This window comes from Carassius auratus, unplaced genomic scaffold (assembly GCF_003368295.1).
Source record: "Carassius auratus strain Wakin unplaced genomic scaffold, ASM336829v1 scaf_tig00012580, whole genome shotgun sequence".
Lineage (NCBI taxonomy): Eukaryota > Metazoa > Chordata > Actinopteri > Cypriniformes > Cyprinidae > Carassius > Carassius auratus.
Window position 1 is genome coordinate 21,652 of NW_020524300.1, and position 11,990 is coordinate 33,641.

At 35.2% G+C, this 11,990-nt stretch overlaps 1 protein-coding gene across 1 annotated transcript in view; it reads right to left on the minus strand.

Annotated features, from left to right (window-relative positions):
* The window catches only part of LOC113073621 (solute carrier family 35 member F1-like), a 30,427-nt gene extending 19,314 nt beyond the window's left edge, over positions 1-11,113 (minus strand). Inside the window, exons 1-2 of the mRNA XM_026246441.1 lie at positions 10,962-11,113; positions 994-1,241 (exon numbers count right to left, since the gene is read on the minus strand). Coding sequence (XP_026102226.1) covers positions 994-1,241; positions 10,962-11,113 — 400 coding nt within the window. The remainder of the gene's footprint in view (positions 1-993; positions 1,242-10,961) is intronic.
* Positions 11,114-11,990: the final 877 nt, after the last annotated feature.

Here is an 11,990-nt window from a genome sequence, read left to right on the forward strand (position 1 = left end):
ACCAATCAAACAGACATAAAATCTTGCATTTTCATGGAAATATTCAATTTCAAATGACAAATACTGAGTTTAGCAGCATTATACAAAAATATTTGCTTGTTTAACCAATCTGAATCATACTCTGTGTGATATTTATAGTATAAAAGTATGATATGCGATTGTATCGCAGCAAAGATTTTCATCCAAAATCATTTACGGTCCCGTTCAGCTTTCAAAAAATGACTCATGATCTTAAAGGAGCTTATTAGAACAACCTGATTTCTGTATAAAAGAGTGTTAGTCAGGGAATCACATGTGATCTGATATAAATAGACTGTGAGATGGCATATTTCTCAGCTCAGAACACAACTCTTTTCCATTTCTATTCTAAGCCTGCTGAAAGTGTGCCAGAAAACATTGTGCCAAAACACCAAGCTCAACATGAAATCAATTACGAACTAAAACCTGAGCACAACACCTGTAACCTGACTAACCATCTAGACATGAAGTGAAATACTTAGAAATATGAAACGTATGCTAATTTGACATTTTACAAATAAATGTTATTTAAACAATTTATAATACTAAACTAAACACAATTTTCGCGTTTACTTCAGAAAAAAAATGACAAAAGTAAATTATGATGCATTTATGTTTTTATTAATTGGAATATAGGAAAATAAGAGAATTTGTCTGTAATTGAACAATAATATAAAAATATAACTTAGTTAAAAAAAATGCATATAAGCATCAAAGTCAGGACTCTGACTGACATATTTCTGAATAGAAACAGGTTAGTAGTTTAGAAAGTTTCTGCCAGAGTCCCAGAAGAGGTCACAAACGAGACAGAAAAGAGACATTTTAATGCAAAACTTCAAATAACCTTTTTCTAACAGTCTCTCATAAAAATATGTGGTCTTATCGTCACCTTGTCTTACAGATAACCTCAAGTTATGTTGCCATTTGACAGTGTTTTTATTAAACTGCTCAGAAACCTCAAGGAGCCACCTTTACCTTGCCTGACTGCGAGTGTGGTGGTGTAGACCAGGAACAGCAGGATGTAGTTGAGAAAGCACTGGAACACGGGGGTGTTTGCGTGGTAATCATCCGCCAGGTATTTGCTGGTCAGGCCAATCCCACAGATGAGCAGTGATAAGACCTGGCCGAGGGCCAGCGTGAGAAGAAGTTCCCTGTCAACAGAAATCCAGGAGTCAGATTCACATAGAAACTGTACTGTAAGTATGTACTGTGTGACCTTGACCCTGACAGATGGGCACATTAAAGGAATAGTTCACTCCAAAATTAAACTTTACTGAATGATTACTCAACATGAGGCCATCTTAGATGTAGATGAGTTTGTTTCTTCATCAGATTTGGAGAAATGTAGCATTACATTACATTCTCACCAATGGATCCTCTGCAGTGAATGGGTGCCGTCAGAATGAGAGTCCGAACAGTTGATAAAAACATCACAATAATCCACAAGCAATCCACACGACTTCAGTCCATCAATTAATGTCTTTAATGGACTGGACTGGTGCTGGGTACTTGTGGATTATTGTGATGTTTTTATCAGCTGTTCGGACTCTCATTCTGATGGCACCCATTCACCGCAGAGGAACCACTGATAAGCATCAAGAAACAAATTCATCAAGATCTTTGATAGCAAATTTTCATTTTTCAATGAACTACTCCTTTAAACGAAGAGAGAATTATAGAACTAGCTAAACTGTGAATGTTTAAAATGCATATAACTGTGCAACTTGTGCAGTGACCCAAAGATAAATCTCAACAACCTTGGAGAAAAATGGGTTTGGAGAATAATGGCTCCTGGTCCTGCTCTTCTTCTCACCCTTATCATAAAAGGGTCTAATTTGTCTAAATTTTACCAAGTGACAGATGAATTTGAAACATAAGAATGGGTGTAAACAACTTCTGATGTCAACAACAAATGACAAAAACAACAAAAAGTGGTTTCTGTTTTTTTTTTTTTTTTTTTTGCAGCTAAACAAGATTATATTCCCCTTTGGTTCGTATAGGTGTGTTGTGTGCAAGTTGAGATAAAAATACTCTAACAATTAAGTGTGAACTAAGCAAAGGTGCTGATACTTTGAAGACACAATATGTATCTCTGTGAAACGCTACCAAGCTTTTCAAGAGAAATCATTCATCTGCAGGCGAAGACACATTTCTTTCTTTAAATGCTTCCCATCAATTAACACTTAATTTCCTGTTGAAGCACATTAAAACTCTTATAAACAGTTTGGTCTTAACAGAGTGGTTCCTACAGTACGATTGTGTGTGTTGGTAAATAAGTAAAAGTACAAATGAATCTAACCTAAAAAATAATTAAAAAAAAATAGTTAATGTTTAATGTTAAACTGTTTGCACTAAAAAAAGTAAACTTACTATGTTAAAAAAAAAATTTTGTTGTTGTTTGAAATAATTTTTTTATGTTTCTGAAAGGGTTCTCTTGCTCAATTTATATTTTATATATATATATATATATATATATATATATATATATATATATATATATATATATATATATATATATATATATATATATATATATATATATATATATATATATATATAAATTGAAATTATAACCATTTAATATAACTGTTTTCTAAATAATTAGTGTATACAGTAAAAATTATATTAGATTTAACAGGTCAAGACCGTTACAGAAAAATGCTGTCAAATGTATGGTGTCTGAATACCATATATTTTATGTTAAAAATATATGTTAAACTAAAATATTTGAAGTTTTACAATAAAATATTGTAAACATTTATTTTAAAAATAAACGTCATCTTATTCTTAATAAATACATATGCAAAATGCTAAATATTTAGCTTCTGATGTTCAAATTGATTGTTAAATAATTCAATTAACACATTTTTTGTAGCTTGAAATGTATAAATTTTTTTCCCAAAAGGACTGACTGTATTTTAAATAATTAGTAGATTAGCTTTGCAAGTAACTTTCCAACACTGGTGACCTCCCATCAGCAAGCCTTTCAAGAGCTGTTTGTCACATCGTTCCCGTCGGATTTACATGGTGATAAAATCACACCAAAAAACAAACCAGCCTCCTGTAATTCATCAACACAGTTAGTCCGATTTGCCATTTTCTGGTTGGTGTCAGATGGTTCGTTACAGGTGATGGTAAGTGGGAATTGACTAGTGGAATCCACCTCTGACAGTGTGATAGGACATGTTTAATTACGGGTGCAGTATGTATGTGTGTTTGTGTGTCTGTGTGTGTCTGAGTGTATGACAGTCCAATTGGTGGGATCAGATTTACAGAAGGAAGGAAATGCAGGCGTGTGGAACCAGGCGAGGGAATTAACTGTCAATCAACTAGGCTTAAATGCAGGGGGCTTGCCCTCTCTTCAAAAACCCCATCCAGTTCCCCAGTAAACACAGTGAATACAAAAACAGCCAGTGCTCGCTGCACCCACATAGGTAACGAATGAAACACACATACAGGTTAGTTCCAGAGACAACACGTGGCAATATGAAAGAGCAACCGCATTATCAGAAAACATGTGCTGCACTGGTACACCGTCAAAGACAAGGTGGAAAAGAAAATAGGGCAACCAAAACAACGTAATGTGTTTGTCCTACTTTTCATTAAAATCCTCTTAGTCTAGTACAACAGAGATAATATGAATGTTGTGCTTTAGTAGGTAATTGAAAAGTGGATTAGAGGCAACCTAAAAATAAAATCTGATATAACTACAAGAAATCTGAAATGTTTGTAATGCATTTTGTAACACATGCATATACATTAGTAAAAATTATTTTAGATTTAACAGGCCATTAAATAAAATTTAATTATATCAAATGTATGGTTTTCGGAAATAAAATGTTTGAATACCGTATAATTATGTTTAAAATCTATTGGAAATAATTAATTTGAAAATCCATTAATATACAATCCATAATTCATTAAAAGAATTAATTTTTATAAATGTTCATTAAGAGTTCAGGGTTTGTGCTGTGTTTGTGCAACCAGTGAAGAGAAATATTACAATAATATTTACAGTCGTATTATTATTTACGGTACACAGTATAGCCGCGTTTCCACCGCAGGAACTTTACCCAGGAACTAGGGACTTGGTCCGGTACTTGGTGTGTTTCCACCGCAGGAACCAGGAACTAAATAAAAGTTCCGGGTAAAAAAATGCCCCCCAGAAAGTCCCTGCTGGCGAGGTGGTACTTTTTTAAAGTTCAGGAACTTTCGGGGGCGGGACTTTGGCGCTAAACATCCTGATTGGTTGAGTTGACGCAGCATTGGTTGAGTTCAACCACCATTTATTCGGATCAACATTTTCAAAATATTACTGTTATTGTGTCATGAAATGTAATTTTAAAAGTATTTCAGGCGAGAATGTAGTTGTTTAAAACTCAAATCTGTTGTTTATTTATAAAGACAGCGCCTATTTAAAAATGTGTTTCGCCGATCTCTGAGACGGTGAGCTCCACACGATCAGCGAGAGCTCAGTGATCATCTATCCGCCCAGAGGCAGCCTCACCTTGGATAGACCTTCTGATATGTGCCGCTGGCTCTGATGTGTCTTTAGTGGTTAAACATAACATATAATTCAGCTGCGGGGTAAATCTAACAGGTTTTCTTTGGTCTGTATTCAATTTATCTAAATGTTAAAATGAAAATAAAAAAGGCAAGTCTATATAATATTTCGTTTCATTGTAATGGCTGTATATAACGTTACACATATCCCTGAACTAAGTACATTTCTGCAGCTGTTATTATGTTTAAATGAAAACGAAAGGAGGCAGTGGTATTTTATATCCTATTTCGTTTTATTGTAAATGTACTGAGGGGAAAATTGCAGTAGCCAAAGCGATCTGAGTTCACGCAGCATTGGTTGAGTTCAACCACCATTTATTTGGATCATTTTCAAATATTACTGTTATTGTGTCATGAAATGTAATTTTAAAAGTATTTCAGGCGAGAATGTAGTTGTTTAAAACGCAAATCTATGGTTTATTTATAAAGACCGTGCCTATTTAAAAAATGTGTTTCGCCGATCTCTGCGATGGTGAGCTCCACTCGATCAGCGAGAGCTCAGTCCTCATGTATCCGCCGAGATGCAGCCTCAAATCGGCTAGACCTTCTGATATGTGCCGCTGGCTCTGATGTGTCTTTAGTGGTTAAACATAACATATAATTCAGCTGCGGGGTAAATCTAACAGGTTTTCTTTGGTCTGTATTCAATTTATCTATATGTTAAAATGAAAATAAAAAAGGCAAATTTATATAATATTTCGTTTCATTGTAATGGCTGCATATACACATATCCCTGAACTAAGTACATTTCTGCAGCTGTTATTATGCTTAAATGAAAACCAAAGGAGGCAGTGGTATTTTATATCCCATTTCGTTTTATTGTAAATAGGAAAATTGCAGTAGCCAAGACGAGCTGACTGAAGTTATCAAGTACGCTGCTGTTTATAGATTTACCGGACTTGCGTCGTCGCGGACATCACACTCCCGAGTCGAATGCACAAAGTCTGAACTAACTACCGAGGATGCACGTCCAAAATCAGCGTACTTAAAAAACAAAAAAACAAATCAGCAGTACTTTGTATTGAGAAACGCGCGCAGACCTACGTCACCAGTCTATTTGCCTAATCTACCCGGTACTTTACACCGCGGTGGAAACGCAGAAAGCAACAGGTCTGGGGGGAAAAAAGTTCCTGGGAAAAAAAGTTCCTGGTAAAAATGTTCCGGGTAATTTCGGTGGAAACGCGGCATATTTTTCACATTATCACATATAATTCAGACAGCAAGCTCATTACTCAGAAAAAATATAATTTCCTAGCTGTAGCCCTGTAGATTCAGTAGCATTGCAGAAAACAGAAAAGGACCCTGTCCAAATTGGCCTCATTTAAAGTGATAGTTCATCCAAAAATGAACATTTTCTACATATTTACTCACCCTCAGGCCATCCAAGATGTTAATGAGTTTGTTTCTTCATCACAACAGGTTTGAGAAATGTAGCATTCCATCACTTGCTCACTAGTGGATCCTCTTCAGTGAATGGGTGCCGTCAGAGTGAGAGTCCAAACAGCTGATAAAAACATCACAATAATCTACAAGTAATCCACACAAATCCAGTCTTTCAATTAATGTCTTGCGAAGTGAAAAACCTCATCAAGACATTTATTTTTTTACTTTAAATTGTCATTTCCTAATTAACAAGTCCTCTATCCATGATATTGCTTTCTCCAGTGAAAAATGCATCATGTCTGAATCAGGAGAGAAATATGCACAGGTCGAGGACCATCTACAAGCCAAAATAATCCTAAATAGTTCTAAGCAAATAGTTTTTATCAGCTGTTTGGATTCTCATTTTGACGGCACCCATTCACTACATTAGTTAGGAAGTGATGTAATGCTAAATTTGTCCAAGATTAGTTCCAATAAAGAAAACAAACTTCTACATGTTGGATGGGCTGAGAGTCTGGAAGTAAGTGAATATTCAGCAAATATAATTTTTTAAGCGTGTCTGTGAAGTACATGAGAATGTAATATTTCTCATTTTCTATTTTATTTCTGAAGGTTGTCATGATTCACTTTTAACCCATTTGTGATTGCTACATAGACAAATACATTAACTCTATTTAACAACAGAGAAATATTACAGAATTATTCAACTGAAGCCAAGACAAGGAATATAAGGATGTGAAATTGTCACATTCAAGTTTACAACAGACACTAAAAGAAAAGTATCAAATACTTGAGGTTAAACCAAGAGCATTTATTACCACAGGCGACTCTAGGATTTCAGTCTTAGGGAGGCTCAGCCTTTAATCTGAGCATGAGCTGATGTGACCCAAAGGAATATTTAGCTTCAAGTGCGAGGGGTCAAATCTTGCTCCAGTGATCATTTTTCAAATAAATAAACAAATTAAAATAGCATCTGTTTGTCAGTAGATGTAAATCAGTAATCATGGCCTGTTTTGGCTGCATTAATGTTGTGATTTCACTGGAGTGAGATGGATGAGAAACTTTAAAGTCTTTTAATAATGCAATATCCTCACATAGCTTACTGCAGACACTGTTTTCAGCAGACGTCAAGACAGATCAAATCATCTTTTTTATTTTTTAAGCAGGACTGGCAGCTGAAGTCCTAAATAGAGTCAAACAATGTTTGTTACCACTTCTTTTGTCGTGAAATGTGAGGGAATACACATCTTGTTTATGAGACTGAGATTAGCGAATGTCCGATTAGCTCATCTGCTCTTCACCGGTTCTGACAATAATTGAGCGATGGGCAATTTCAAGATAACAGTATTGAAGTGATGGAGCAGATATCCGACATATCTCATCTCTATCCCCAGGGCTTTTGTGGCCATTTTCTAATTTTCTCAAAGACTACAGGCTTTTGCCAAAAACATCACGGTCTGCAGGCAAATGCTTTGAGCTCCACAGACTGTAAAAGCACTCAGAAATGACAGCAATGATCAACCATGCATGACAATAATTGTGTGACTTGAGTCCTTTTTTTCTTCAAAATAAGTAATTCTGATTGAAAATTGGTAACAAAATCAAATCAAAAAAGCTAACAAAATACAGAAAGAAATAATTATCATATAAAATAAAGATAAAATAAAAAAGTCAAATTAAAATATTATGTATTTTATTGACATTGCTGTCATTTTTGAGTGCTGTGACAATTTCAGTCATTTGTGACAATAAGTGTGACTTGATGTTTTTCTTCAAAATATTTCATATTGATTGAAAACAATAAAATCAAATAACAAAATATGATAAAGATTATATGAAATTAGGTAAAAAATATAGACACTATTATAATAATAAAAATACATATGATTCAATAATAAAATAAAATAATTGTAAAAATCACATAAAATAATATATATTTTTTTAAATAAGACAAAAATTGTACGTGCTTTAAAAGTAAATTGAGGCAAAGTTAATAAACTCCCCAAAAAATCATCTCCATGCTTACATTAAAAAAGCCTTTTCCATAAAACAGTACAGCATGCAGCAAATATTTCAGTATATATCATTTCAAATCTCTTTTTAAGAACAGACCGTCAATCATTGATGATTAAATAGTGAAATGTCATACATGACTGAGGCCTTGCATGTGTCTCAGAAGGGTCCAAAACCCACATGCATGAGCTCACTTCACCAACAGTACCACAGAACTACAAATTTGCATTTAGATAGAAACCAATTTGCTTTTCTCTAAGGCAATTGTATTTAGGATGAAATATGTAGAGTTTATTTTTTATTTTTGGTCTATGTAACATTGACCCAAGGGGAATTACCTGGCCGAGAGTTGAATTGAATTTGCTTTATAGCTCCTGTAAGAAGCTCTCTTTCATTATGGAGGAGAAAGAGTGACAAGGACAAAAAGAAAATGATGTTAAGCTCATATACACTTTACTGTCCTTCACATGTACCTGCTTTGCCTTCAGAAATATATAAATAAAAGCAGGCTGCCAGCTGCAAAGCATCCACACAATAAATGCTCAGAGTGATGGATGATGTTTGAAAAGTTATGATTGGTCAGTCCAGTCCTCTAGGAAGCAGATATCCTCTTAAACTCAGACTATAAAGGAGCTTGTGTGTTTGTACAATCAGCATTCACTGCAACCAGTGAAAGGATTCATGCTGTATTTGTTGATCTCTACTGTTCTTCTCAAGGACAGGGATGCGATGAGGACGAACAGGGGAGCAAAACAACAAGTGAACTATTTATCTGCTGAGGCAAACAGAAAAAAAAAGAGGTTGACACAATGGACCTCGGCCTCTGTTACAAAAGTATCCTGTTGTGTTGCACTGCTGGGAAATAAAAGACATTGTTTTGAGACCGAGTGTGAAAAATGTATGCCCTGTACTTTTTCAGGGACGTTTTCTATTCAACAGACATTTCATGAAAAAAGTCATTCAGGGTTGACTTTCTGTTCTTGAAAAGATTAGAAATACATTCCAGAGAAGTATTTTACTTTAAAATGATTTTATCTATAAAAAGGTTTAATATACATACATGAATTAATTAACTAATTAAGCCCACTAGTACCATTAAATAAGCACTAAAAACAAGCCAGCTCTAACTTAAGATTTGGACCGAGTTATTCCAGAGCCAGAAACATCAGTTCTACCAACTTCACGAGAGCCAGCAATGATTTTTTTCTTACTTTAGAGAACCTGTGAATTCAGCGTAATTGGGAGGATTGTGGCACTAAAGTCTGTTATTTAAAAAAAAAAGATGACGGGGTGTGTGTGGAGTTGCAAACAACTTCAGATCTAAAAAACAAGATAGTCTGCAGGAAGATAGAGCCAGACAAGACAGGAATTTATCCAAGGTATCTGATACTCACTTCCAAGCAGGCTTATTAATCTACAGAACAAATTGGGAGGTGAGGAAACATATCTATCATGCAGCTTTCTTGGTCTTCAGTCTTCTTGACTAGAATGCATTTTAGAGCTGTGCATGGTCATCACTAAGATTTTAACCATGAGATAAATCAGAGGATTTAAAGGATTTTTTGGCTTTTGACTAAAATGACATTCAATTTAGCCAATGCCATATTCAATCAGCAAATGAGACCAGTTACAGTATCTGTTTGGTTAGCCAAATTCTTCAAAATATCTTCTTTTATATTCAACAACGTATTTTTGGAGGTGAACTATCCCTTTAACTGACTAAAGGGCAAAATAAATAAATAAAAAATGATGAAGAAGAAAATTACATTTTTATAATATAATATAATATATAATATAATAAATATAAGTATTATATTATATTATATTATATTATATTATATTATATTATATTATATTATATTATATTATATTATATTATATTATATTATATTATATTATATTATGTCATGTAATGTAATTTGTTGCAGGGCTGTTGAATGCTTTAATCTGATGGCTGGCAAATGTTCTAAGGTATGCAATTATTTTCAGGGAAACGCACGGCTAAAGTAGCTCCAGACAGGTCTTGACCACATTACATGTCCATTATTTCAAAGGCCCTTACAGCCTACAACAGCAAAATAACCAAAACCCACAATGACACTGACCAGGCAAATAATACAGTAAACAATAAGAGAAATATGAAAAAAATGGTTTTGACACTAAATTACATTTTATTGTGTACAAAAAACACATACTCTCTTTCTCCCGCTATCTTTCCCTTACAAAAGCACAAACGTACAGTATACACACACACACACACACACACATACATGCAGACAGAAACATTTTTATTTTCAGTTACTTGCATGTTGTAGTATTTTATTTGTCTAATCACTCACAGTAATTCTTCAGACTTACTTCAAGCTCTGATTTCCAAAAGTCTTAGATTCAAATGATGCTTAACTCCAGTGGATGTCTTGTCAGATCAATAGACTTTATTTTACAACAAAGACTTACCAGCAAACTCCACCTTAACAACTGAGGGAAAAAGCTTCGAAGTCAATTTGACAAAAGTGGTCTCTGTCTGTTAATCTATTCTGACAGACTCTTTGAAAGAGTGAAGTAAAACGCGACACACTTTATTTACGGGCGTTACTCTGGGCTTCTCAGTTGCTCTTGTAGAAAAGAAAGAATGTTTAAAGATTTATAATTGTATTGCTTTTGCATCTCCGGGCATCTCTTAATCAGGTCTACACTCCGTGCTAACTCTTAAGTCCCAATCAAACATAATTTTCCCTCAAATGACTCAAGTCCAGATCAATAAGATCAGACTCAAATGATTAAATCTTTACATATGATAACATAGATTTCATTTTAAACAGCATATATATATATACTGTTTAAAAAATGAAATCTATGTTATCATATGTAATGATTACATCTTTACATATCATAAAAAACTAAAGTGGCTTCTGCATCTATATGGTGGTGGATTTCAGGAGACAGAGCAGAGAACACACACCCATCACCATCGACAGGACCACCTGTGAGCGGGTAAAGCAGCTTCAAGTTCCTCGGCCTTAACATCAGCGAGGATCTCACCTGGTCCATACACACTGACCGCAGTGCTGAAGAAGCACATCAATGCCTCATCTTCCTGAGTCAGCTGAGGAAGTTTTGGAATGAGCCCCAGCATCCTCGGAACATTCTACACTTTGCACTATAGAGAGCATCCTGACGGGCTGCATCACTGCTCTGGTTTTGGAAACAGCACCGCTGGCAACCGTAAAGCTCTGAAAAGGGTCGTGCGAACTGCCAGCCACATTATCGAAGTGAGCTTTCCTCCCTCCAGGACCATCTACACCAGGCGGTGTATAAGGAAAGCCCGGAGGATCATCAGTGACTCCAGCCACCCATCCCCACGGACTGATCTATCTGCTGCCCTCAGGAAGACGTCTCCGCAGCATCCGATCATGGCACCAGCCGACTGAGGGACTGCTTTTTCCCTCAGGCTATCAGACTAAAAAAACAGCACCCTCCCACAATATGGTATGCCACACTTGCACTTTAACTCCAACAGGTTCAACACTGGACTACAACATACACACTGCTTTTAATACAATACCCTACCCATTTCCACTGGATACCATCCAATGCACATCCATGGCATTTTCTGTATCCATTTCACATACACTCTGTTGCACCTTAGCATATTTTTTATGCTTATATATGTTTACCATAATGTGAAACGTGTACATTCTGTGTATAGTGTATATGTTTAGTGCAACTGTATGTATGTACATACTGCGTATAATGTTTAGTGTCAACTGTAAGTATGTCTAATAGTACACTGTGTGTACTGACTATATGTATGTGCATATTGCACATTTTCACCTGTTGAAGTCTGTATGGTTATATGTTAATTGTTTTCTCCAATTTCTGGAGCAAGCTGAAAATAATTTCACTACCAAGGCAATGTGCTGTGGTGATGTGACAATAAAAGTGACTTGACTTAACTTGACTTGGATCATGTGACGCTGAAGACTGAGTAACAAAAAGTAGCTTAGACCACA